At 39.3% G+C, this 27,309-nt stretch overlaps 1 protein-coding gene and 1 pseudogene across 2 annotated transcripts in view; both read left to right on the forward strand.

Moving 5' to 3' along the window:
• The first annotated feature begins 5,681 nt into the window (after positions 1-5,681).
• The window catches only part of LOC101529605 (GLIPR1-like protein 1), a 41,832-nt gene continuing 20,204 nt past the window's right edge, over positions 5,682-27,309 (forward strand). Inside the window, exons 1-3 of one of the 2 annotated variants that reach the window (XM_058673621.1) lie at positions 5,682-5,925; positions 13,316-13,561; positions 26,340-26,440. In XM_058673621.1, coding sequence (XP_058529604.1) covers positions 5,923-5,925; positions 13,316-13,561; positions 26,340-26,440 — 350 coding nt within the window. In that variant the 5' untranslated portion in view covers positions 5,682-5,922. Of the gene's footprint in view, positions 5,926-9,595; positions 9,864-13,315; positions 13,562-26,339; positions 26,441-27,309 lie in introns of those variants that run through there. The other variant, XM_012926364.2, reaches the window with a different exon arrangement.
• LOC105941697 (cysteine protease ATG4A-like) lies at positions 16,739-17,975 on the forward strand (annotated as a pseudogene).

The raw sequence follows: 27,309 nt of genomic DNA on the forward strand, positions 1-27,309 counted from the left end.
AGGTGGGGGATGGGGAAGGTGGAGATGCTCGTATTCTTACTAATAAGAGGAAAACTCTAGGCCAGGAAGGCACTTTTATTCCTTGTGGTCTTAATCATGCATTCTTAAAAGAAAATGTTGGGAAACTTGCTTGTAATTCTTTTTAAGCATTTTTACGTATTTTCTACTAATTTGCAAAGCCTAGAAACAGACAATAAAAAAACAAAAAACAGAGAACTCTTCTAACTGTTGGTTCACTGCCCCAGATGTCTGCAAGAGCCAGAGCTGCACCAGATTGAAGCCATGAGCCCAGAACTTAGCCCATCTTCACCCATATATATCCGTGTTTGTGACAGGCATTCAATAGTTAAGCCAACACCAATACCCCCCGGGATGACAAGGTGAACATCAACAAGAAACTGGGAACTAGGAACCTGAAATTGGATGAAATTGGATGTGGTTTGCTACTTAGCACTGGTCGCAAGACACAACTTAGAAGGAATGCCAAATGCCTACACCAACTTGAGACTCTTATTCCCAACAGACTGTTATTTTTTTTATTTAAGTCATTATTTATTTATTTATTTATTTATTGCTTTTTTAAAAATTTTAAAATTGTTGTTCTAGGGTTTACCTACACTGGTCAGAATCAGGTTTGTGTGTTTGTTTGTTTTTAAGATTTATTTATTTTTATTGGAAAGGCAAATATACTGAGAGAAGGAGAGACATCCACTTGTTCACTCTCCAAGTGTCCACAACGGCTGGAGAGCTGAGCCAATCCGAAGCCAGGAGCCATAAGCTTCTTTCAGATCTCAGTGTTGGTGCAGGGTCCCAAGGCTTTGAGCCATCCTCAGCTGCTTTCCCAGACCACAGCAGGGAGCTAGATGGGAAGCAGAGCACCCGGGACACAAATCGGTGCCCATATTTGATCCCAGTGCATGCAAGGTTAGGATTTAGCAACTAGGCTACCCCACCAGGTCCAACATATTGTAATCTTAATAGCTGCTCTAAGTAACTACTATTTCACTGAGCTTAGAATTCCAAATTCTAAGTTTGGCTTTTTCCAAATACTGAAAAAAAAACAAAAACAAAAACAAAAACATAGGACTTACTTTATATTTCACCCTAGCATACTATTGCAGATAATGGAGCTATGTGGATCACTTAAGGGAGCAAAAAGGAAGTTCATTAGTATCGCCCTCGTTTAATGATGAATTGTCCTGAGAAGGAACATCTAGGAATACCAAAAATTCCTTAGACAGGTCCAATACACAGTGAACACAATGAATGAGTGAGTTGCAAAGTCATCCCAGAAGAGTGGCTTTATTAGGGACTACAGTGTAAACAGTGCTGTGTTACGCTGGGTAACTGTTAACCCCGTGTCTCACTGGGCTTTATCATGGCATGAAGGAGGCAGTATTGCTTACCATACACGATGTTCATGCACAATCTTCTGGACAATGATCATGAGATTCAAGCAGGTAAAACCTCACTTGACCAAATTAGCCACCTCAGTCACTTCACCAGATTGGCTAGGCTTTCCCACTGCTCCAAACTGAAAAGGAATCCAAGAATGAAGAAGAAATTCAACAGAGGTAAAAGTTTATAAGGGCAGTTTACAATAAAACTGGGCAAATGAGCAATCAGTTAAAAAATAACTACAGCAAGATTTATCAATACAGGATAATAGAGGGGAAAAAGATTCTGTACATTTAAGAATCAAGAGGGGTGCCTGTCATGGTGGTTCAGTGACTAAACCTCACATTGTAAGCACCAGCATCGCATATGGGCACTGGTCATGTACCACATGGTCCACTTCTGATCCAGCTCCTTGCTTGTGGCCTGGCAAAGCAGTCGAGGATGGCCCAAAGCCTGGAAACCCTGCACGAGCGTGGAAGAACCAAATAAGCTCCTGCCTTCAAATTGAATAGCTCTGGCCATTGTGTCCACTTGGGGAGTGAAACAGTGGATGGAAGAGCTTTCTCTCTGTATCTCCCTCTCTCTGTAAATCTGCCTTTCCAAATAAAAATAAGAAGCAGGCCTGGCTCAGTAGCCATGCAGCTGAAGTCCACACCTTGCTTACGCCAGGATACCATGTGGATGCCGGTTCTTGTGCCAGCAGCCCCACTTTGCATCTCCCTGCTTGTGGCCTGGGAAAGTAGTGGAGGATGGCCCACAGCCTTGGGACCCCCTACACTTGCGTTAAAGACCTGGATGAGGCTCCTGGCTCCTGACTTCAAGTCAGCGTAGCTCCGACCATTGTGGTCACTTGGGGAATGAATCAGCGGATGGAGGATCTTCCTCTCTGTCTCTCTTTCTCTCTGTGTATCTGACTTTCCAAGAAAAATAAATAATAATCTTTAAAAATATTTTTAAAAATAAAAAGAAGCAATAGGAATACAAGCTATGAATTTGTACCATAATAGATTTTACTGATGTTTTAGGGAAGGAAGGTTCTCAGATGCAATAGTGGTCTTCCTGACCTTATTAGAATGATAGTACTTGAACTTGATGGCTATGGACTGGTCCACCAGGCTGATAGGTGGGGAGACACACACACACAGAGGGAGCAGAGATAACAATGGAAGGGTGTGACTCAATATGACATGCACATTGTCTTTCCATATGCTGTATATTTTTATAATAACAAAATACATATTACAAAATACCTAAAAGGTGACCCCCCAAAAAGTTCAAAGAACAATAAAAAGGTGACAGCTGCATGCTCATATCAGCAAGACAATAAAAACCTCTGTCATTTCCAGTTTGTGGTTTGTATTTATTTCACATCTATAATTAATCTACATTTTCCTTTCAGCTATTTTTCAATATATATCATTATTTTGAGAGGGTTCTTGGCATTCTATGAAAACTTTATGACTAGATGGAGATCCACTTTTATCCTGGAACCTGGTAACAGTCTATCATATGTGAGAAGAACAGATACAGTATGAATATTTCCGCCACCCTGATTTTAGGCCTTTTTTGTTGTTGTTGACAAGTTGCCTAATCATCTCCTTCATACAGTTTTCTATTAGTGGTAAGATGAGTCATTTCTTAGGCTTTAAAAAATATTTAATTTATTGGAAAAAAAAGAAATTTATGATCCATAGCTTTACTTCTCAAATGCCTACAATAGTCAGGGCTGCTATTCTGAGAATAGTCTTCATAAGTTTACATAAAATGTATTTTGAATGTTCTAGCTTTTATTAAAATCTGAGTGGTATGGAATTACAGCTTTTTAAGTTTGAATCAGCACATACAAATTAGAGCTTAATAAAATCCAAAAACCATGGGAGATAAGCAAGTGGCTTAAAATCTGTGCCCTAAGAGTATCCTTAATTTTTTTTTCCTTTTTTAGTATTTGGTTTTTAATTTGAGACATCAAGACAAAGATGTGGGCAAACAAAGAGATCCTATATGGTATTTCATTTTCAAAATAACCATAGAAGGTAGGAAACCAAAGCCGAGCCAGGATTTCAATTCCTTGCTTTTTGTTTCTCTTTCGCATCTTTTTGAATTTTTGTTTAAAGATTTTATTTATTGGAGAGGTAGAGACAGAGACAGCTGTCATCCCCTGCTACACCACTGTGGCTATTCCTGGGCACAGGCAGGGCCAACATCAAAGGCAGAAAATGCAAACGGGAACAGAACCAGAGATCAAAACAAGCCACTCCAGCAGTTTGGAACACAGGTTCCTTCACTGCTAGGCCAAATGCCTGCCCTGCTTTCTCATTTAAAGCAATGTGTATGTTAAACACAAAAATATGAAAACGAGTATTCTTTAAAAGCACATCAGCAGCATTCCAGTGAAATAACTTTATGATAATTTTTACATTTCTAGTTCAGACACAATGCATGTAGAAAATTCAATATGCTAAATCAGTTCAAGAAGTTAAAACTTTTTTTGAAGGCTTGAGTGATAGCCTATTTATGTATGTATGTATTTACTTATTTAAACGAGCAATAGGGAAAGAGGGAAAAAAAGAAAGATTGATCTTCCATCTGTGTTTACTCCCCAAACAACCACAACAGTAGCATCTGGGCCAGGTTGAAGCTAGGAATAAAGAACGATATGTGAGCCATCTTCCATTGCCTTCCTGGGCACGTTAAAAAGAATAGAGATTGGAAGAAGGACAGCTCAACTCAAATATGTGCTTGGATAAGGATGCTTAATTCACTGCACCATAAATCTGCCAGCAAAGATGACTTACTCATTAAAGCAGTTGTCTCTTTAGATACTTTTGGCCAACCAGTTACTACACTTTCTTAAGAGCGAATTTTCACTCCAGTGTCAGCAATAGCAAACATATCCTAGTGTTATTGGGCAGAATGTACAATCTGCAATGTGTACCCCAACACAAACATGTGCTTTTTATTCCATAATTAGATATGTGGATCTTATAAACAAGTTTTTCTGGAGCAAAAATATTTTGAGGTAACCAGAAAAAAATTTTCAAGATGCTAGTCATTTTAGTCTGAAAGAAAAACATTAGCACATCAAGGTGAATGCCAGAGTTCCTGGGTAAAAAATGTGACTATTGGTATTTCAGAACACTTACATATTGCTAATGAAAGAAGAAATATATATAAACCTCCGGAAGAGTTTAATGAATCTTCACGCATCGTTATCCTCCACCTCATGACATTTCCAGACTTCTAATCGTTAATTGGTTTGCCGCAGAGATTCATTAAAAATGAGGGCTCAGGGCCCGGCGGCGTGGCCTAGCGGCTAAAGTCCTCGCCTTGAAAGCCCCAGGATCCCATATGGGCGCCGGTTCTAATCCCGGCAGCTCCACTTCCCATCCAGTTCCCTGCTTGTGGCCTGGGAAAGCAGTTGAGGACGGCCCAGTGCATTGGGACCCTGCACCCGCGTGGGAGACCCGGAAGAGGTTCCAGGTTCCCGGCTTCGGATCGGCGCGTACCGGCTCGTTGCGGCTCACTTGGGGAGTGAATCATCATACGGAAGATTTTCCTCTCTGTCTCTCCTCCTCTGTGTATATCTGGCTGTAATAAAATGAATAAATCTTTAAAAAAAAAAATGAGGGCTCATTGTTCCCCTTAGCAATTAAAATTTCTGAAATCCCTTATCAGATTATTTGGGTTTCAGTTCCATTTCTGGCTTCTGGTTCCAAGTTTAGTGCAGATTCCAGAAGGTTCCTCCTATTGGTTTTGTGAGAGACCTGCACAGATTTCCTGGCTCCAGATTCAGCCTTTGCGGGACCTGGAAACACCCTGCGACTGTTTCTCACTTTCTCCTTATCAAAAAGTAAATAACTACATTTAAAAGAAAAAGAAGAGAAAAATTCTGAAATTAACGTCCCTTAAAAAGGCAGTCGCCGCATCAGTTTCCTAGCTGAACTGCTAAGGACGTAAAACAAAAGAATTATACTTTATCAACATCACAAGACAACCATTCCTGCTCACGTTCTTAGAAGGTGCCTCCAACCCTGCCATCCACTGCAGAACTAATGGCTCTTCAGTAAACAATGACACTTCATGCAGTGTCAGAAATGAATTCTACATAATAGTTACTTACAATAGTTGGCTGAGAAGCTTGAGCGCATTTAGCTCTAGTCTTCTCAGTTTTTTTCCTCAAACTATTACAACCCTCCTCTCCACTGCCTTTTCCTGGGAGGGCGTGTACCAGATTCGCCCCGCCCCTGCCCAAAGATTGGCAGGACACAGGGGCGGGCCTGCGCCTGCGCACTGGCCCTCCCGCGGCTGGGACACCATGGAGGCCCCCAGGCCCTTTTCCCCCCACTGGGCCGCCTACCCGCACCCCCGGGGGCCAGGCCGGGTTATGAAGCTGTGGCTCCTCCTGCTGGGTTCCGCTTTGAACGCAAACTTTTTGCCCCATGAAGAGGATGTGGACTTCATCAATGAGAGCTTCACAATGAGATCCGGGGCAGCGTGGCCCCCCAAGGGGCTAACCTCCGCTTCATGGTGAGGCCAGGGGCGGTTTCCACGACCCCCACCCCCGTCCCCAGGCCGCCTGGCCTTCCTGAGGCCTGGGTCTCGCTGACCACGGCTCTTGTCGTGTGGCCTCCAGCAGAATGCGCTCCAGGAGAGGCCTCACGCCATGACTGTGAGGAGGGCCGGACCCAAGGGAGAGCCAGCGCGGGCCTGAGGGGCGGGTTTCTGGGCGAGTGGATTGAGGAGAATGGTGCTGAATGCCACCGGGTTTCAGAAAGGAAGTCTGCGCGAATGTCTCAGCGAGGACGAAAATGGCAGAATTTGAGCCAGGAGGCTCCTGGCGTCGGGATTAAAGGAGGCGAGTAAGGCGCTTCCGGGTGGTGTCCAGGCAAGGTCAATCCTATGGGTATTGAGTGTTGTGTCCTCGCATTTGGCAGCTGGAGTTCCAGCGGCTCTGCTGCCGATCCAGCTGCCTGCTGATGCCCCCGTGAGGGCGGGGAATCTCAGCCCTGTGCCCAAGACCCTGTCAGCAGGTGTGGCTGTGGGGCTCAGCCTGGCCCAGTCTGGCTGTTGGGGCCCTTTGAGGAGTGAACCAACAAGTGGAAGTTTTTCCCTCTCTCTGCCGTTTTGATTTTGTCAATCTGCCTTTCAAATAAATACATGTTTTTAAAAGTTTTGTTCTTGTTTTTAAAATTTTTTTTCTGTCACGTCAGTTCATGTCCTGGCTCCTCCACTTCCCATGCAGCTCCCTGCCTGTGCCCTGGGAAAACAATAGAAGATGGCGTAATGCCTTGGGACCCTGCACACTTTTGGGAGGCGCAGAAGCTCCTGGCTTCTGTCTTCGGATGGGCTTAGCTCAGGCTAAGCCTTTCAGAGTGTGACTGCTTCAGGCAGGAAACCAAATCCTACACAGCGAACCCAGTTCTGGAGAAGGACAGGGCAAGGGGGGAGGAGGGGTGGGCGTTATGGCCATCTGTCATCAGAGAAAGTGACAAAACGGGAATTTAAAAAAATCAATTTTTCATCTGACTTTATTTCCAATTACACTTTTCTTTTTTTAAAAAAAAAAAAAAACAATACACTTTCTGTGGGGATGACAAATATTAGTATTAGGAAATCTAATTATACAAAAAATACTACAGCTAGTCTGGGGTAGATATATTTATTTTTGGTAACATACATTAAGTGGCACTAATTACACAGTAACTATAAGGTAACTAACATGAAACCATGGAACTGTAACTCTGGCACAGCTGCAATGGGCTTGAGCCTTTTTGGCTGAGCATGTTAGAAAAACGGGGTGCCCACCCTAGAGTTGTGCCAAATGGAATCTGAGGGAGCTGTGTTCTGGGGACAGTAAACTCACCAGAACACCTTGCAGCTGACAGGTGACAGGCAGGACATGTTAGTCATAAAGAAGTTACAGCCTAATTCACAAAAGTTACCAACTGTTTCTCTTCTAGAAAGAAGCAAGAAGTTAAGAAATTCCTGGAATTAGCGCCTGGTGTGTCAGGTGGGAGTGCAGTGAAGGCTGTTAGCAGTGTCAGAGGACCCTGGAGGGCCAGACGGGCTGGACATCATTAATCATCATGGCTGGCTTCTAAATTCCCTTTTGGGGAATGAACCCATGGATGGAAGATCTATCTCACTGTAAGTCTACGTTTCCAATAAGAATATCTTTAAATTTTTTATCATATATATTTATATATGATGGTAGTTGTGCGGCACGTTAATCCTCTGATGGGGTTGTCTGGATCCCACATCAAAGTGCCCGGCTGGGCTTTCTCTGTTTTCCATGCAGTGAGTTCCCTGCTAACATTCATTCTGGAAGACAATAGGCATTAGCTCTTGTGTTTGAGTCTCTATGTTCCACATGGGAGTCCTTGATTGCATTCAATTCCTGACTTCATCCTGCAATGCTTTGGCAGTTGCTTCCTCTGCTTTCATCTAAGTTTACAATACATTCAGGAAAAAATTAAGGTCAAAAAATATTACAGCAAGTATTATTTGTTGCAGCTTCTGGTGCTCAGTCCAGATTTCTCTTCTAAGATTGTGTTTCAGTCCAATCGTACCGCTCTAAATCTTGAGTCTGCATTCCCTCACAATGCTATTGTGTTGCATTTTCCTCTCTTCTTCTTCTGTCTGTATTCATTTACTATCTCAGCAGCTCTTACTTTGTTGTTCTGGAGATCTCATAGTAATCTTTAAAAGTGAATGAAAAACAACAAGGCAATAACTACTTTTCAGGTAGCTACGAGCTTCTAATTTTCAATCTAAATTATATTACAATAGCTGCCTGCATAGACATGTGGGTATTTCTCCTTCAGAATTTGTTCCTTAGCAAAAACTTCAGACGTAATAAAGGCATATTTATTTGCTATGTAAGAATTACTTTCTAAAGTGCTGTGCCAGATTGCACAGGTGTCAGCTGTACGCCTCACCATGTCCATATTGGTTTGAGTAGCTTCATTATTGGCTACATTGATGAAATATAAAATAATATTGTTTAAATGTTAATGTTCAAAATGCTATTTTGATTGGCTATATTTTCCTTCATTCTTGTTCAGTTTTCCCCCCTTGTGTTCTTTTCCTGGTTGGATTATATGCAGTTCTGTTTCCAAGCTACTTTTACTCTTTGAATTCAGTCATAGAAACTGGAGAGAGTTGAGAGTTTAACCTATTATATTTCCTATGTAAAGTACCAATGACTCCAGATCTGATAATACCCATGATGAGTGTCCACTGGAGAATTTTGAGCAGAGAGGGGATCGTGGGATTTTTCTAGCTATTCTGTAGAAAATAAATTGCACTTAAGATTGAGTACAAAGAAACAAAGTAGAAGAATATCACAAACTAGAGGGGCATTGGCTCTTATTAGGATGTTGACTATGTATAGAATGGGAAAAAATGTTTGAATTCAGGATATATTATAACCACGTTCTGTGAATAAACTAAATGCAGTGGATCAGTGAGGAAAAATATAGTAAGTAGACATTCAGGTAAAATGTTTCAATAAATAAGAGGGTATTATGGTTAATTTTATGTGTCAATTAAGATATATTATAATGAAAATTTGTTTGGTTGTCAGCTCCTTAAAAGCCTTCTTTGGCTCCTCTCTCTATACAACATGTAGAAATGTTCATATATCTATATCATTTAATGTGTTTTATACATACAAACATAAACTCATTATTCTTGGCTCTATACAGGGATATTCAAAGATTCATGAAACATATATGCTCTGAAAAAAGTGGATTTCAAAAAGTTGTACCCAAATAAACTTATGTTAAAATGCCATTTTCCCACAAACTCTCTAAAGTACCCTTGTATGTAATGCTGAAGTAGTGTATTATACCAACTTTTCATTGCAGATGGAACAGAAAAACTTCCTTATTACCCAACTAGAGTTGTCATGAATACCTTTACACTGTATCATTTTACTAATTTCTGCTTTCATTAAAAGATTGTAAGTAGTACAATACAACGTGAGGTTTTTCTGTTTTGGATTGTTCACTGTTGAAGTTAATAAGCTATGACAGAATATTCAGTACATGCAGATTAACGTTTACTTGAATTAAACAACATTGCAAGCAACCTTACTTGTTGCGGCCAACAAATCCAGTATCTCTCTCTGAGAACTCAGCCTGCCGCCACGTCCCGCTTTGGGCTCGAGCCTAGGCAGGAGGATGGAGCCACGGAGAGAGCGTGGCTCTGCGCCCTCGGGAAGGAGGAAATAGGACTGCCCAGCCGTTACTGGTCCGCGCCGCAGCGTACGCAACCTCCGCGTCCTTCCAATGTCTCTGGAGAGGCAATTTGGTTACTTATGGACCTTAGTTCTGTATCTGATAACCACTGAATCCTTCAAAGTTCCATCTATCACTGATCCACACTTTATAGACGAGTGCATCAGAGCCCACAACGAATGTCGTGGCAGAGTCAGTCCCCCGGCATCCAACATGAAATACATGGTAAGGAAAGAACCCAGGCTAATCTCACATTTCGCTCGTTCATCCTAAAATGAACGAGATCTATCTGGGCGATACTTCTCTTTTGTATTTAATCAGTCTGTCTCCGCAGTAGTTGTGTGTGTGTGTATACATCTATATACAAATATAGATGTGTGTATGCCATGGTTATATTTGTGTATGTATGTGTATATATGTGTGTGCGTGCATATATTTGTATGCCATGTTTTATGTGTATGTATGTATGTGAGTATAAGCATGTAAGTCATGTTATTTATGTATGTGTGGTATGTTTATGTGTGCATGTATGTATGTGGCATGTTTTACATGTATGTGTGTCATATTGTATATGTGTGCATGTAGATATATGTGCATTTGCATGTGTGGATGTGTGTGTGTGTGTGCCATGTTTCCTCCAGGGTCATAGTAGAAGGGAAATGAGGTAGAGCTTGTAGCTGTTGTCTGCATGGATTCAATTCCATGGATCCTTGAAGGAAACAAGCATTTTTGGAAGATGATGGGTTTTCAATGCTGATTTCTTTGACAAATTTTGCTGAGCACCAATGTTAGGAAGCTGGGACTAATCTGGGAAGTAGAGTGCTTGAACAGTCTCCAGATCCCAGGATACCTAAGGATGAGCACATCTTATCCCACATTCAGAATGCTGGAAACCAGAGCTAAAGTAAACGAAAATGAAAATCAGTCCCAGCTGAGGACAGGGCTCAGCTCCTGGGCAGGTCAAATGGAAATATATTATCTATTTTAGTTTCTGGCATACAATTATCAAAATTTAGAAAAAATATGAATAAATCAACAAATGTGTCTCATACTCAAGAGCCAACCATGAAAATATCTTTAAAAATGAGGAATTTAGAGGCATAAATAGGTGAAAAGATGGAGAATTTCAGCATTGGAACTAAAGTTCAAGAATGAAATGGGCATTTTAAAACTGGAAGAAATATATATAAATGTATACATGTATAAATGTATTAAGTTCATTGTATGGACTTAAAAAGAATTTTGGACAAGCAGAAAAATAAGTTATTAGAAATCATCCAAACTGAAGCTTAGAGAAAAAAATGATGACAATAAAATCAGAATAGAGTGAAAAATATTTGCCTTTCAAATTTTAACAAAAAATTTTTTTTTATTATTTATTATTTAACATCAGTAATTACATTGTATTATGTGACACAGTTACATAGATACTTGGGTTCTCCCCACCCCTCCCCAAACCCTCAACAAAAAATTTTTTAAAAATATGCAGTTTTCATAAAACTCAGAAGCTGCTCTGCTAGGTACTTTTTCCTTTGCCTTTTTTTCCTGGGGAGGAAGGGAGAAGAAAAAACATTGCTAGCTCAGAACTTCTTTATATGTGTTCATAGAAGCTTAATTTGTATTACTTCAAACATCAAAATAACCATTTTTTTCCAGTACATGTGACATTTAAACAAACTGTGAAATACTCATACCATAAAATACTCTTCAGTAATTATAAGAAACAATTGTCAACCCATGAAACAATGTGTGTAGATCTTAAGAGCCTTATGTTGAATGGGAAAAACCAATCACATAGTAATTACACCCTGTAGTTTTTCTACCTATATTACCTTCTTGAGAAGACAAAATTATTGAAATGAAGAACACATTAGTGATTGCCTGCAGTTTGGAATAGCATGGTGGAATAAGAGAGTACAAGTTAAAAGGACTAGAATGACAAATCAGTAGTTCAAAATTTAAACATGGTAAAAAAGTATAAAACCACAGGCACACAAAATGAATTTATATAAAACTTAATAGCTAAAAATGCATTAAAATGTCAGATTCTTGATAACATTGGGAAAACTAACTGAAATTCACATAATTTATAATTTATGGTATTGGTTCTACAGAAACCCAGAGTGTAGTCTCCCAAGTGATTTTTTTGTCTCAATCAATGTCAGCTGTCTATAAGCAATACGGTGGTCTAATTTGCTGCAGTTCAAGGGAATAGAAGTGTGGCTCTGAGATGAATAAGAGTTTTGTTAGGTGTGTATCTTTTCAGAGTTTTCAGTGTCTGTCTCCCTGATAAATGTGATAGCAAGAGGCTTGTTCTTTCTGTTAAGGGAGACAAAAAGTTGCTACTCCCTCATCTTACTGGAAAGCCTGAGTGATTCTAGGGCTTGTGACACCATTTGCTGTGGCTCGAGGACTATGCATGGATGTCATATGCATGGATGCTTTCACAGGTCCTACAGGGACAGTCCAACCATTGCTATGGATCATAATACCAGCTTCTTTGGTTCTAGGGTTGAGGGATATGAACTGAACCCTGTTTTATCCCTCATTGGTGACGACAAGTTATACATGAGAGGATATGAGTATACAAGGTCTACTCTGGAAGATATGAGTCTAGAGGCTGGAGTGCAGGTGAATTCTGTCCTATGTCTACCAGTTAGATTCCAGTTGCATTGAGAAATTTAAAACAGATTGTTACAGGTATTACAGGTTATAGTGGGGTGACTACCCAAATCTCCCTGAGTGGAGGTGAATTATCCTTGTTCAGATGGAGGGGTGTGCGTAGCACTGTGGCTGCTCCCACAGTTGCAGTATGGAGGAGATCTCTACTTTGCACCACCCATTGCCCTCACACTGCCTGAGGTACTGATAGGAGAATGGAGGTACACTGTGTGACTTTTCACTAGAGAGTATGGAACTCTGAGTAGAGGAGGAAAGGAAGCAAGTTGGTTCCCCTGCGCCAAGCCCAGCATCTGTCAGACCCTAGGCAGCTCTGTAAAAGTCAGCAGTAAAAATCAGAGGGTGACTGTGCAATTCCTTCTCAGCTAAAACTTCAAGTGGCAGATAGCCTAGCAATTTCTTCCTACCTTGATTTGAGGTAGGTGGCTGGGATCACAGCCAGTGTTGACTACCCTGTGCAGTTGCCTGCAACAGTGTCACTGTTTTCTGCTCTTGTCCCATGGAATCTTTTTGTTTTGTTTTAACTTCTTTGCCAAAAATTTGCATTAGTCCAATCCCTAGGAACTTAGTCCTTCCTTTCGTTATTTCATGTCCCAGAGAATTTTAAGTGTGCCCATTCCCTATTCAGCCATGTTGGCTCTCACTAGTTTTTCCCATTTTTAATAATAAATGGGTATTCATCCTTTACTTACAATAAATATGTATGACCTCCTGAGTCACTAGACTTAGAGTTCTTACACATTTTAGTCATATGTTTATTTGTTGAATATCTCACATGTATCAGGACATCTGCTAGATTCTGGAAATATGAAGATGGTTGCCATTGAATGAAAATCAACTATTTCTAAAGTAGAACTAAGAAGAAATGACTGTGACTATAACAAATATAAAAAATATATGTATAAAAATATATTAAGCTATAAAGCAATTATAATATCAGAATAATTTGAATATAAATAAACATGCACAAGTATATTTAAACTATTTTTATCTTTCAGATTTGGGATGATGCTTTGGCAAGGTTGGCTAAAGGATGGGCAAATACATGTCAATTTAAGCATAACGATTGTGTAAAACTACCATTTGAATGCATGGAAGAGTATCAATTTCTTGGAGAAAATATCTGGTTAGGTGCTTTACAAATATTTTCACCAACAGATGCAATTGTTGCTTGGTATAATGAAACAGAATTTTTTGATTATGATACTTTATCATGTACTGACGCTTGTGGCCATTACACACAGGTAAGAAGTTCAGTTTCTTCCGGTTCTAATCGGGACTGCCGCGTTTTATATCCAGCTCCCTGCTTGTGGCCTGGAAAAGCAGTTTAGGACTGCCCAAAGGCTTAGGATCCTGCACCCATGTGGGCAATCTGGAGGACACTCCCGGCTCCTGACTCCTGGCTCTTGGCTTCAGATGGGCTTTGCTTTGGGCGGTGGAGTTGAGTCAGCAGATGAAAGATCATTCTGTCTAATTCTCTCTGTATATCTGCCTTTCTAATACAATAAATAAATCTTTTATTAAAAAGGTAAATATTAAAAAAAAAGAAGAAGAAGTTCAGTTTCTTCTTATTAGGCAACATTTGATTTTCTTTTGAATCTGTTTTGGAATTTTGAAGCTTCAGTTTCATTTTGAAGGTATTTACACTGGTGAAAGAATTATATGGAGTGACATTTTATGAAATTTAAAAATTTTACTCCATTGTTTTTTTATTTATATTACCACCAGCAAGAAATCTACAATTCTTTTAATGTGTTACTCTGATTATATTGTAGTGTTTTCTCAACCTGCCTTTTTTGATTGTATTATTGACATATTTGTGCTTATATTTAGGGTACAAATTATAATTCAGCACATTTACACAATGTGCAATTATCAACTCAGCATAATTAGCATTTTCATTTCAAGTGTATATTCTGGTTCTTAGTAATCTGAAAATTCTCTAGTCATTTTGAAATACATGATTAATGTTGTACAACGTAGCTTCTCAATTATACTATAGAGTATAAAGACAACCTCCTCTCCAGTTGCAGTTTTGTACCCATCATCTTCTTTATCGAGGTTTCCCTAACATCTTCCCTAAATTGCCTCTACTGATTTCTGTTATACTAATTCCATGTGATCAACATTGTTAACTTCCAGAAATGCTGAGAATCTGTGGCGGTTTTCTATGTCTGGTTTATTTCACCTAATGTATCTAGTTTCACCTATGTTGCAAATGACATCTGGTTTTTCTCTGAGTGGTACTGAACTCAGAGAACATGTATATGTACCTACCACAACACATTTATCCGTTCATCTGATGATGGGCACTGAGATTGTTTCCGTTTCCTGGGCATCGTGAATTGTGCACTGCAGTAAATGTGAGAGTGCATCTGCGAGTGATGAAAAGGGACATGGGTGTTGTGGTCTGGGTCTGCAGGAAACACTTTCAGCCTTCCCCCTTTAGCGTGAGACTGCCTGTTACTTTGTCTTGTGCTCAGAGAGTCTTTATTGTATTCAGAAATGTTTCTTCTAAATTGGTTGAGAGTTTCTATTGTGAAAGGCTATTCAGTTCATTGAATTTTTTTTCTGCATCTGTAGACACAATCATGTGATTTTTGTACTTCACTATGCTGATGGCTCTGTTATACTTACTTATTGATATATGTTGGAAGATCCTTGAATCTCTGGGATAAATTGGAGTATACTGGAAGATGTTTGAATCTCTGGGATAAATCCCACAGGATGATGGTGTGTAATTGTGTTGATATGTTGTACATTTGGCTTGCTACTATTTTGTTGAGAATTTTTGTACCGATGCTGTTTGGAGATACTGATCTATTATCATTAGTGTGTCCCTGCCTGGCTCTGGTGTTAGGATGATACAGACCTCACAGAATGAGCCTGGCAGAATGACGACCTCTTTAGAGTTTTGAAATAGTTTGCGAAGAGCTAATATTAACATTTCTTTAAATATTTTATGAAATTAGGCAGTGAAACTAATCTGGTCTCAATCTTTGGTAAGAGAGATTTTATTACTAATTCAATCACATATTGTTATTTTTACACTTAGACTTTCTGTCTTCATGATCCAATTTTGTGTTTCCTAAAATTTATCCATTACTTCTAGGTTTCCCAATTTATTAGCATATTTATTGTTCATAACAGTCCATAATAATGCTTTGCATTTCAGTTGTATAAGCTGTGAGGATAGTCAACTTTTATTACCAGAAAACATACTTGAGACGAAGTGCATGTTAGAGAAAACTCTCTAGGTTATAGTTTTGGAAGTTTAAGGGTGTTGCATCCATATCAGCCAGTTTGATTTAAAGTACTTCTGCAATATATCATAGAATGGTGGATTCCAATGGCAAGAGCACATGTAACAACAGTGGCCCATTTTCAGCAAGTAAGCAAAAAGTGGGCCCAGGAACAGCTTAAATAATAATCCTCTTATAAAAATTGCCTTCATTTGTTCCACGACCCTGAATAGCCCAGGGTTCTCTCACTTGACTTGTACCGCAAGTTTCCACCACAGGACTAGTTAAGTGCTATTACTGGTGAGGCCAAAAGGCCACAAGAGAATACCAGTTTGATTCCTGGGTGCTCTACTTCAAGTCCAGAATTCTCGTCTTATGCCTGGAATAACAGGAGAAGGTGACACAATTGCTTGAATCCCTAATAACCGTATGAGAGAATAAGATGGGTTACTTATTCCTTACTCCTGGCTTGGCATGGCTAGGACAAAGCTGCTGCAGATCTTCCAAAAGTGAATCAGTGGATGGAAGAATTCTCAATCTCTCTCTCTCTCTCTTTCAGATAAATAAATAAAATATAAGAACAAATGTCTATACCAGTTTTTGCTGTCACGAACTTACGGACAAAACACTTTTGAAGCACTAGGGAATACACAAACTGTACCAAAAACATAGCATAATGTCTGCCTGTTCAGCTATGATTTGATTTTGAATTTGTTTTTTCATGGGATAGTCTGGCTAACGTTTTGTCAATCTTATTTATCTTTTTTTAAAAAGGGTCTACTCTTCATTTGATTGATCTTTCATAGTATTTTAGCTTCTTTTTTTCTATGTGTGCTTTCATCCTTATTATTTCTTACCTTCTATTTACTTTGGATTTGGTTTGTTCCTGTTTTCATGGTTTTGTGAATTGCAAATTTATTTGAAATCTTTCTCTTTTTAATGTTGGTATTTCTTGTTAGAAATACCCCCTCTTAATCTAGATTTACTATTTTCCATAGGTTTTGTTATATTGAATGTCCTTTACATAGCATGATTTAGTGAGAAAATATTTAGCAGTATACCAAATAAAATGACATCCATATAATTTTTATACTTTGTATAGTAACTACCACATATAAATGTAAATGGAAAGTCAAGTTGCCAATAGAATTGGCCCAGGATGACAGCTGAAGAGTGGAGTCAGTTTTGTTAAAGTATGAAAACCAGATTACAATTTTCATTGACTATCTAGAAGAATTTCTAGATACAGATGAGCTAGTATGAATCTTGGGGAAGCAGAAAAAAATCTAAACTGCTGTTTGATATAAGTGGAAAAAAATCTAAACTGCTGTTTGATATAAGTGCTGGTCTATGGTTTAAATATGGAGGAAATTTTCGCCAGTGGGGGAGCAGATCTTTCATCAGATGTTGGCCGGGGTTGTATGCTACCTCGTGAACAAATGAGGCTAGCTCCAGACCTCATCTGTAGATACTTGGGAAGGAACTGCACCTTGGAGAAACAAAAATAACAACCCAAAGAATACCAAGGAATCCTACAGTGCTTTATAGATAGAGAAGACTTTTGCTACTGTATTCATCAGCTGGTGCAAGTGGATGTGGGAGAAGAAAAATCATTTGGCGAATGGTTTGGATCAAATACAGTTGCTCCGGTGTTAAAAACAAAAACAAAACAACACAAACAACAAATACCCTTGCTTTATGTAATGAATGTAATTCCTTGGCTGTAATTTATGTTTCAGTGGATAATAAGGTGGTCATTAAGGATATTTAAAAAAATGTACTATGTTCTTCCCTTGAATGTCGGCACTCATGGTGAAGGGCTCCCTTAGTCTCCACTACTTGAAACCAGAATAACGACACATCTGCCTGCTGCCCAGCCTGGAAATGCCTACTACTCATTGTGCCTCTCCATCTGGGCATAAACCAAATCAGTCTTGTCAATGTTTATGCACTCAGGAGTGTTTAAGATGTCACAGTCTTTAGGGGCATTAGGAGGAAAACCAAATGATACCTGTTATTTCATAGGCATCTTAGATAATGAGCTCATCTTGGACCCTCACACAACCCAGACCTTTGTTGACGCTGAGGAGAATGGAATGGTTGATGACCAGACTTTGCATTGTCTACAGTCTCCCCAGGGAATGAAGATTCTGAACCTGGATCCTTCTGTGGCACTGGGATTTTTCTGCAAAGAAAAAAAAAAACTTTGATAACTGGTGTAGCCTTGTTCAGAAAGGAAATACTAAAGGAGAATGTAAAGATGTTTGAATTATTTCAGAAACACCCATCACACTGGCCTCCCTTTGTACCTCTAGCCAAACCAGAAGTGACAACCAGTGGGGCAGAATTCATTAACTCTACTGAACAACTGGAGAAGTTTAACCTGGAAGAAAATTTTGAAATTCTGAGCATGTAGAGTAGTGGAAACTCAATTTGGAGGTGTGTGGACAGCAGTTCTCAGCTTTCTTCTGGATGACAGATGGTTACTCTGTGCTTCTCCCTTTTAGGTGTAACCTTTTTGGAACTAAATACTAAAAAACAATCTGTCTTCTTGGTCAAATAATAAAGCAAGTATATCAGGGGTTGAAGAAAAAGATGGTCCCAACAAGAGACCGTTATGCTCACTGAAATAAGTCAATCCCAAAAAGACAAATACCATATGTTCTCTCTAATGTAAGGAAACCATCATGCAAATTGGAATGTATAGTGATGGAGTTGAGGAAATCTTTTCCAGGCCTATTAGCTAAGTTCACCTTAGTGTACATCCATGGACCCAGCGGGGCATGCCCCTTCCCCACCTCACTAGCCTTTGATATGCAGCAGACAATGCTATTCAGCACAGTCCAGGTCTCCCTCATGGGTAGGTGCCTTGACCTCTCCCAGACATGCCCTCCAATTTTCCTCCTCTAAATCTCTCTCCCAGCTCCATCCCCTACCTGCAAGTGCAGTAACCTGGCCTGTGGAGGCCCCCAGAAGTCACTGCTCCCCTGTCATACAGCCTCGGTGGTCCTCTCTCCAAATGTTCCCAGACTTCCTTCCCTGAGCATTCTGCAGCTCCTATCCATGGGGGCTGGAGTAGCATGTCCCAGTCCCGGCTTCCCTACCTTCCCCACATATATTTTTTAAAAGTATGTAATAAAGGCCCGGTGGCATGGCCTAGCAACTAAAGTTCTCGCCTCGATTGTACTGGAGTCCCGTATGGGCCCTGGTTTTAGTCCCGGCAGACTTGCTTCCCATCCAGCTTCCTGCTTGTAGCCTAGGAAAGCAGTCGAGGATGGTCCGGGGCCTTGGGACCCTGCACCTGCGTGGGAGACATAGAGGAGCTCCTGGCTCCTGGCTTCGGATCGACGCAGCTCCGGCCACTGTGGTCACTTGGGGGATGGATCATTGGATGGAAGATCTTCCTGTCTGTCTCTCCTGCTCTTTCTATATATCTGACTTTGCAATAAAAATAAATAAGTCTTAAAATAAAAAACAATTTCCTAAAGATTTCTTTTTTTTTTAAGTATGTAAGTAACTAAGTGGGCACACTGGTTTATTCACACAGATTTGGCATTAACACAGAAGGTTGTCAGCTGTTGGTTGCTTTTCTCCCAGCAGTGTAACACTTGCCTAGGGACAATGCAACCTAGGCAGTTGCCTGCAGCTCGGGTGTGGTTACATCCCTTAATTACTTTATAATAATCGTCTTTGTTTCTTTATATAGTTTTTGCCTAAAAGTTTATTTCTATGTTATGAAAATGGTTACTTTTTCTTTGGATTTCCACTGAGATGGAATATCTTTTTGTATTAACTCACTTTCACTGTATAAGTAACTCTTTTGGTGAGGCATAATTTTTGTGGGCAGTATATAGTTGGACCTTATCTTTACCCATTCAGCCAGTCTGCATCTTTGAATTGGTTAATTCATTCTATTCACAGTTAAGACTGTTGTTGACAGGTAACAACAATGATATGACTTTTTCATAGTTATTTCTATTGCTTGATTTGAATCTTCTTTGTTCTTTTACTGCTTTTTGATTTATTTATTTTTATTGAAAAGACAGGTTTACAGAAAAAAGGAGAGACAAGGAGAAAGATCTCCCATCTTCTGGTGCACTCCCCCAATGCCCACTATGGCAAGAGCTGAGCTGACCCACAGCCAGGCTCCTCTGGGTCTACAGTGGAGGAACATGATCCCAAGGACTTGGGGCAGTTAATGGCTGCTTTCCCAGGCCATAAGCAGGAAGCTGGATTGGAAGTGGAGCAGACAGGACATAAACCAGTACCCCTATGGGATGCTGGCACTTTGAAGTGGGGGATTAGTGAGTTGAGCCATTGCACCAGCCCTTTGATTGTTTTTCTCTGCTTCTGTGTGTATATCACTTGTATGGCTGGCTGGGTGGTGACAGATTGTTTCAATTTTTGCTTATCTTAGAAGCTTTTTCTTCCACCTTTATTCATGAATGGGACCTTTGCTGTGTATTCTGCAATGACATTTTTATCATTTAGAATCAGGATTGTCTTTCCATTGTCCCCTGCCCTGTAGAGTTTCTGTTGATAAGTCTGCTGTCAATGTCATTGGAATTCCTTTAATGGTGATCTGGAATTTCTCTCAGGTTCAGGATGTTATTTATATTTGACCTTTGAATGTTTGGCTAACATGTGTTATGATCAAAATTTTTTTGATTATGTCTGTTTGAGGTTCTAGGCACTTCCTGGATTTGACATCCATACCTTTCTCCAAACTGGGGTGTTTTTTGACCATTATTTCATTGAATAGGTTTAAAACTCTTGTTTTTCTGTTGCTTCAGAAGCTTCTGAGACCTCACTTAATTGGTCATTTAATGGTATCATATAGATCACATATACAGTTTTCATATTTTCTGTTTTTCTTTCGCCTTTGTTTATTTGTTCTTTAACCTATGTGAGATACTTGAAAAAAAAATCTGCCTTCTGAATTCAGATATTTTTTCTTTTGCCTTATCTAGACTGTATATTATCCTTCCAGTCATACTTTTCTTAATTTTTCCCATAATTTCTTTTTTTAAAGATTTATTCACTTTTTAATTGGAAAGCAAGATATACAGAGAGGAGGAGAGACAGAGAGGAAGATTTTCCATCCAATGTTTCACCAAGTGGCCGCAATGGCCAGAGCTGAGCCAATCCAAAATCAGGAGCCAGAAGTTTCTTCTGGGTCTCCCATGTGGGTACAGGGTCCCAAGGCTTTGGGCCATCCTCAACTGCTTTCTCAGGCCACAGGCAGGGAGCCAGATGGGAAGAGGAGCTGCCAGGATTAGAACTGTCACCATATGGGATCCAGGCATGTTAAACATGAGGACTTCAACCACTAGGCTATTGCACTGGGCCCAGAGGTTGGTACAGAGTGCTGTGTGTGATTTGGCCCTGCTGTACCAACTTTGATGTGTAGGGCTCAATCTGCCCTCCTAGAATGCAGGAATGTCTCTGTGCACCCAGGAAAGAAGGAAAGAATTTCTTGTGGACAGTTCCCTCATTATGACACCAACCTGCAACCATTCCTGCTCCGAGGACACAGGAAGATAACCATGTTGGACTCCCTTGGAAGCCCTGGAGCTTTGGATTTTCCAGGGAGCTCTCCTCTCTGAGCCGTGGATTTTGCAGCAGCTCAACACTTCTCTGGGACAGGGATCTGGATGAAGGCCACATAGATGGGCTCTGCTCACTCTCTCCAGCTCACTCTCTCAGGAGAGGGGTTACCCAGGCCCACAGCCTCAGATACCCCAAGTATTGGCCTTCATCTTCTGCTCGCTCCAAGCAGCTGGAGCCTGTGTTAGATGTGCCCTGCTGCTCCTACCTCTCTATTAGAGCCTTTAGTACCTCATCAATCACACCCACCTCCAGACAAAGCTGCACCTGAGGGAGGAGGAGCCAAACACTAGGCTTCTATAGATGGCCATCTAATCTCACTTTATTTTTATTTGTTTCAAGAACTTTTAGTTCCCTTTTGGTTTTTTTCAGTGATCATGATTCAAGAGTATATCATTTGTTTTTCAAGTGTTCAGATAATTTCTGGTTCGTATTGTTGATTTATGGTATTATCCCCTTATCATCACAAAACATGCATGATATGGTTTTGACACTTTTTAACTTGTTGAGGTTTATATTAAATCTTAGTATCTGCTCTAAAAGGAGAGAATATTATAACCTGTTGTGATGAGAATATGAATTCTGTAGCTACAAGATGAAATGTTCTGTATGTATCTGTTAGCTCCATTTGATTTACAGAATAGTTTAACTCTGATGTTTCTTTTTTTGACATTTTTGTCTGGATAATCTGTCCATTGATAACACTGGAGTGTTAAAGTCATCAACTATTATTGCGTTGGCATTTATCTACCTTGTATGCAATATTGAGTACTCCCTTGCATTGAGTATTGTGTGCATATAAGTCTAAAATTTAGTTAATCATTTTATCCTAATCTCATGGACCCTTTTTTCCCTTTCCAACTTTTGACACAGGATTGAAGTCTACTTGCTCTCCCTTGCTTTTGGTTTGCACTTGTGGAGTGTGTTTTTTTCTCATCCTTTCTTATACGCTGTGTGTCTGATAAAGCGAGTGTCTTCAGTTCAGGACTCTTTGCTTTTAATCCATTAAGACACAGTAAATTTGTGATTGGGAAATATATCTCTTTTACATACAGATCTATTGTTGATATGTAAGAATTTGTTTCTGCCATTTTGTTTATTATGTTTTGATTACTTTGTGTAACATTTGTTCTTTTCCGTCTCATTATTTTTGTGATTCAATTATTTTTGTAGGTTTGCCTATTTTCTCTTTCTAATTTATATATCTAACTACTAGTGAGTTATATTCTTTCACCTATTTTGTGTGTGTGTGTGTGTGAGAGAGAGAAAGAGAGAGAGAGAGAGAGAGAGCGAGAGAGAGAGAGAGAGAGAGATGGTAGTTATCATTTTGTATTCAAATGCCAGGCTAGCATAAGCATTTCCTTTTTAGAGACTTATTTTAATTTGAAAGGCATAGTTGTAGAAAAAAAGGGGAGACAGAATAAGGTATTCTATCTGCTGGTTTACTTTCCAGTTAGCCACAAAGACTGGAGTTGGCCAATCTGAAGCCAGGAAACCCGGAGTTTTTCCTGGGTCTTCCACATGCATTCAGGGGCCCAGGAACATGAGCCATTTTCTGGGGTTTTCCCAGGTCATAAGCAGGGGGCTGGATTGGAAGTGGAGCGTCTGAGATATGAACTGGTGCCCATATGGGATGCCAGCACTGCAGGTGGAGTCTTAGCCTACTACATCACACTGCTGACCCCACATTAAGCATTTCTTATATAAGGTTGATCTTATAATAATTAGTTCTCTTTTGTTGGTAGTTCTTTATTCCTCCTTCATTTCCAACAGACTGCCTTACTAGATGTAATATTCTTTGTTCGAAGATTTTTTCTTTTTAAAAAGAAATTGTTTATTTTTATTGGAAAGGGAATTTACAGAGAGAAAGAGAGACGGGGAAAGATCTTCCATCCACTGGTTCACTCCCTAAATGTTCACAAGTGGTCAGAGCCAATCCCAAGTAAGCAGCCAGCAGCATCTTCTGGATATGCCGCATGGGTGCAGGGTCCCAAGGCTTTGGGCCATTCTTCTCTGCTTTCCCAGGCCATAAGCTGGGAACTGGATGGAAAGTGAAGCTGCTGGGACATGACACAGCACCTATATGGTATGTGGCTCTTGTAGGTAGAGGATTAGCTAATTGAGCCATTGTGCCAGCCCCCTCAATATTCTTATTTTGAGATCTGTTCTGAGAGATATTTTGTTCTTTTGGAGACATGTGATTACCTTGCAATTTGATATTTCTTTTGTTCCTTTGTTTTTTATTTGCACATCTATTAAATCAGTTGCCTCTTCCATGTTTTAAGTTGGCTTGCATAATAAAGAGCTGTCTTCTGAATGTAGGCCCTCGGGTGTCAGATAGGCTACGTAGATTTTGGTTCTAATCCTGTGTCATAATGTAGTCTCCTATAACTTTCTCAGTTACAGTTGTTGGCTAGAGGTGTATAGCAGTGGCAATTGAGACTCCATCTGTCTTCTAAGGCAAGACAGGAGTGGGATATTTTAGTGACGCTGCTAGGTAGGTTATACACAGCATTTGTGATGTGCTTACCTTCTGTGTCAGCTGGCAGTGGTTGTGGGGACATGGAACACAATAAACATTTTCTGTAGCACCACTGGATAAAGCTTTAATACTGGCAATGGCTTGTTTTCCAATAGGAGAAGAAATAACTGCAGGAGTGGGGAGCATTGGTGGAGAGGGGTTATGGACCACAAGAAGCAAAACTAGTATATCGAGCTTCTAGCAGTGGTAATAATGGTGCTGGTGTTGTGGACCATGTGTGGCCTGCCTCTAGAACCCATTAGGATGAGTACAAGTGGTGGCCTATGGGATCCATCAAGCTCTGTCTAGTTTTCCCTTTTCTGAACCATAATCTAGAAGCCCTCACAAGGAAATAACCTAGAACAAATATATATCTCACAATTTATCCTATAATTTTCAGAAATAGTTTCCTTTGTTTCATGTTGTTTGGTACCTTGAGACTCATCATTATGAAAGAGTATAAATATATCACTGTTATTCTTTTTGATGAGAAGTGAGGTTCTCTTTTTGACCAGACTTTAATCCTACACATGGTACCCAACTCCCATGACATCCTCTTAAAATCAGCTCACATTCGTCTCCCAACTTCCCAATGTGTAGAAGCTGAATAAACTTAGAGTACCTTGAAGCAAGTCATATTTACCAGAAGTGTGGTAAGCAAAGAAGCAGCTTCCATGTTTCTCTTCTACTCACTCTGTTCAATGACAGAATGCTCAGAGGCCAGCTACCCTCAAGACTCTAGGGTAGAGGTTTTTGTTACAGAGTATGGGTTCATTATTGCTGGAAAAATGGAAAGAAAGAAGTGTCAGGTTCCCTGATGACAACAGAATGCAGAATCCCTAAAATGGCATCAAGGCCGAATCACAGCTAACTTGCTTGTCCTATTTCTTCTCTACTGTTGTAAGGATAAAGGAACCTGTGACCAATTCCCCCTTCTCCCTTAGCCTATCTGCATCAGAGATGAGCGCTTATACTTCATTGCCTAATTTGTACTAAGGTTAAATAATTGAGAATAAAATCCTTCTTATGATTCAGTGACCATGACTTGCTTGATGTTTTGAACAAAAAGAGGTAAAGATTTATTGGATTTATAATCACTAATAGATATATTAATAGATTAAAGTTAGTGTGTATTATAAGCATATATATACGAAAATATTTATTTTCACTCTTCCCAAAGCTAAAAATGAATCACAATTTAGATGCATTGAACAATACAATTTCATGGTATAGTTTATTACTTTTGAACCAATTTTTAAAACATTGTTTCTTGAAAATACATGTATTTGTAATGAAAAGTTTACTAAATTTTTGGTAACATTCAAAAGGAATCTTACTTATATAGCTTAATCTCATTTTGCTAATTAGAAAATTAGTCAGAATTGGTTTACTGGCCCAATGATTGAAAGTAAAGCTAATCTAATTCTTAATTCACTCTGTGTTTTGAACAGTGCTATTTCTCAGACACATAAAGAGCCTTCTAAATACAGTTGATCAAACTAGTTACATCAAAATCATAGAAACACGATCAATACACTCAGCTATGAAATAAGCTATTATGTTTTGTTAATGAAGTTGCCAAGTAAATTAATTCAGAAAATTTATTTTTGCTGGCAAAATATATTCTGTATCAATCCTCTTTGGATTATTTTGTTTTATAAATGCAGTATATTTGTATTCTCCTTCTTTTTCACTTGGAGAATGTAGAAAATGTCCATGTTCTCATTGTTACAAGAGACTGGCAATTTTCTTCATCTTTTTTCTCTTACAATGATGATTTTCCATGCCTGTCTTCTTTAATAATTTTGTTATTCTCTACATTTAGAGGATAAAAGACTAATTCAACATCCTTGTGGGTGGCAGCTTTTTAATGAACTCTTTGTTGTTACCAGTCCCTTTTGAGTTAACAAAATTGAATGTGACTGAAACTACATAATTTAAAATGTAATCTTTTACCAGATTATTTCTGAGGACAATAAATAAAAATTAATTCTCACTTTAATTTGTGGTCTGATTTGAAAACTGTGTGTATGCTCTACCCCTAAAAGAATTTAAAAGTATAATTCTTAAGGATCAATGTTGTAGCATAGTGGATGGAGCCACTATCTAGGATTCTGACATCTAAAGGGGGTTCCGGTTGATGTTCGGCTGCTTCAATTCTCATGCAGCTCTCTGCTAATAACTTAGGAAAGCAAGACAAGATGGCCCAAATGTTTGGACCTCTTTCACCCCTCTTGAGTACCCATATGAAACTCCATTCTCCTGACTTCTGCCTGGCCCACTTTTGGCTGTTGCTGTCAACTTGGGACTAAAACTGCAGCGGGAAAATCTCTGTCTCTTCCTCTTTCATTGTCTTTCAAATAACAAATATAAATATCTTAAATCATGTAGACAAAATTATGGTTCAGGCCATATATTTTATTCTTCTTTTGACTTAAGAAAATTATTTGTGAGAGAAAAAGTTAGGTACCCCATGTAGAAAAACCTTAACAAAATAGTCATTTGAAGGTCAATATAAGGATTTAGATACAGTCCAAATGTTTCTATGTATTCTTTTTCTGTAGTGTAACAAAGATTATACCCATTCCTATAATGCATTATTTATATGTAATTGTTCTTGCATATTTTTCTTTAAAATTTCTTTCTGTACAGGTAGTTTGGGCCAATTCATTTAAAGTTGGTTGTGCAGCTAAAATTTGCCCTAACCTTGGGGAAGATTCACCTACAATATTTATGTGTAACTATGCACCTACGTAAGTCATTTTGCCATTAGCAATATCTTACATTGAAACAAATGTTAATAGTTGGTTCTCAAAAGATCTTTTACTAGAGACTACTATATTTTAGATATGCAATGCCCTTCTCTACAATAATAGTGCAATGAGATATATGAAAGTTGTTGGTGTTGACAGAATATTGCTTTGTGTAAAGAAGAACCGCAGGCAGGCATAACAACACAGCCAGCTGAGCTGCCACTGCAAAACCTTCTTTCCAATTAGAGTCTTGGGACTGACTCCTGAGGCTCCCACTAACAATACAGCAACCTGCTAACCTGCTTGGGAAGCAGCAGATTATAGCCAAGGAACTTGGTTCCCTGCCACTCACATGGGAGACCTACATGGGGTTCCTGGCTGTTGGCTTCAGCTTACCCATCCCCTTCTTTCTTGTTCCCCCTCTGTCTTTTATTTAAATGAATAAATAATATTTGTTTTAAAAGAGGAAATATTAAAACAAGAGAGTAAAAACTGATAGATTCTGATAGTAAAAAGAGTGGGAGGAAGAGAGAAAAAGAAATAATATAAAGGATGTTGCCATGTATCTAAATAATGAAGCACAAAAATGTTGGCAGTTATTCTCTCTAATGTTATGGAAATGACAACCTGATTGAGAATTATGGTAAAAGCACATTCTTCATTAAAAAGAACAATATAATCCTTGATGTGTATTTAAACAGAAATGTGACAAACCTAATGAGAAGTTTCAGAAAAAAGGACAGAAGAAAGGAGAAAGGAAGGAAGGAAGGAAGGAAGGAAGCAAGGAAGGAAAGAAGGAAAAAGAAAAAAGAAACTCTACAGATGTATTTGCTCTTCACCATAGTTTACATTGAAACAAATGTTAGCAA

The sequence above is a fragment of the Ochotona princeps genome, chromosome 15 (assembly GCF_030435755.1).
Source record: "Ochotona princeps isolate mOchPri1 chromosome 15, mOchPri1.hap1, whole genome shotgun sequence".
Taxonomy (NCBI): domain Eukaryota; kingdom Metazoa; phylum Chordata; class Mammalia; order Lagomorpha; family Ochotonidae; genus Ochotona; species Ochotona princeps.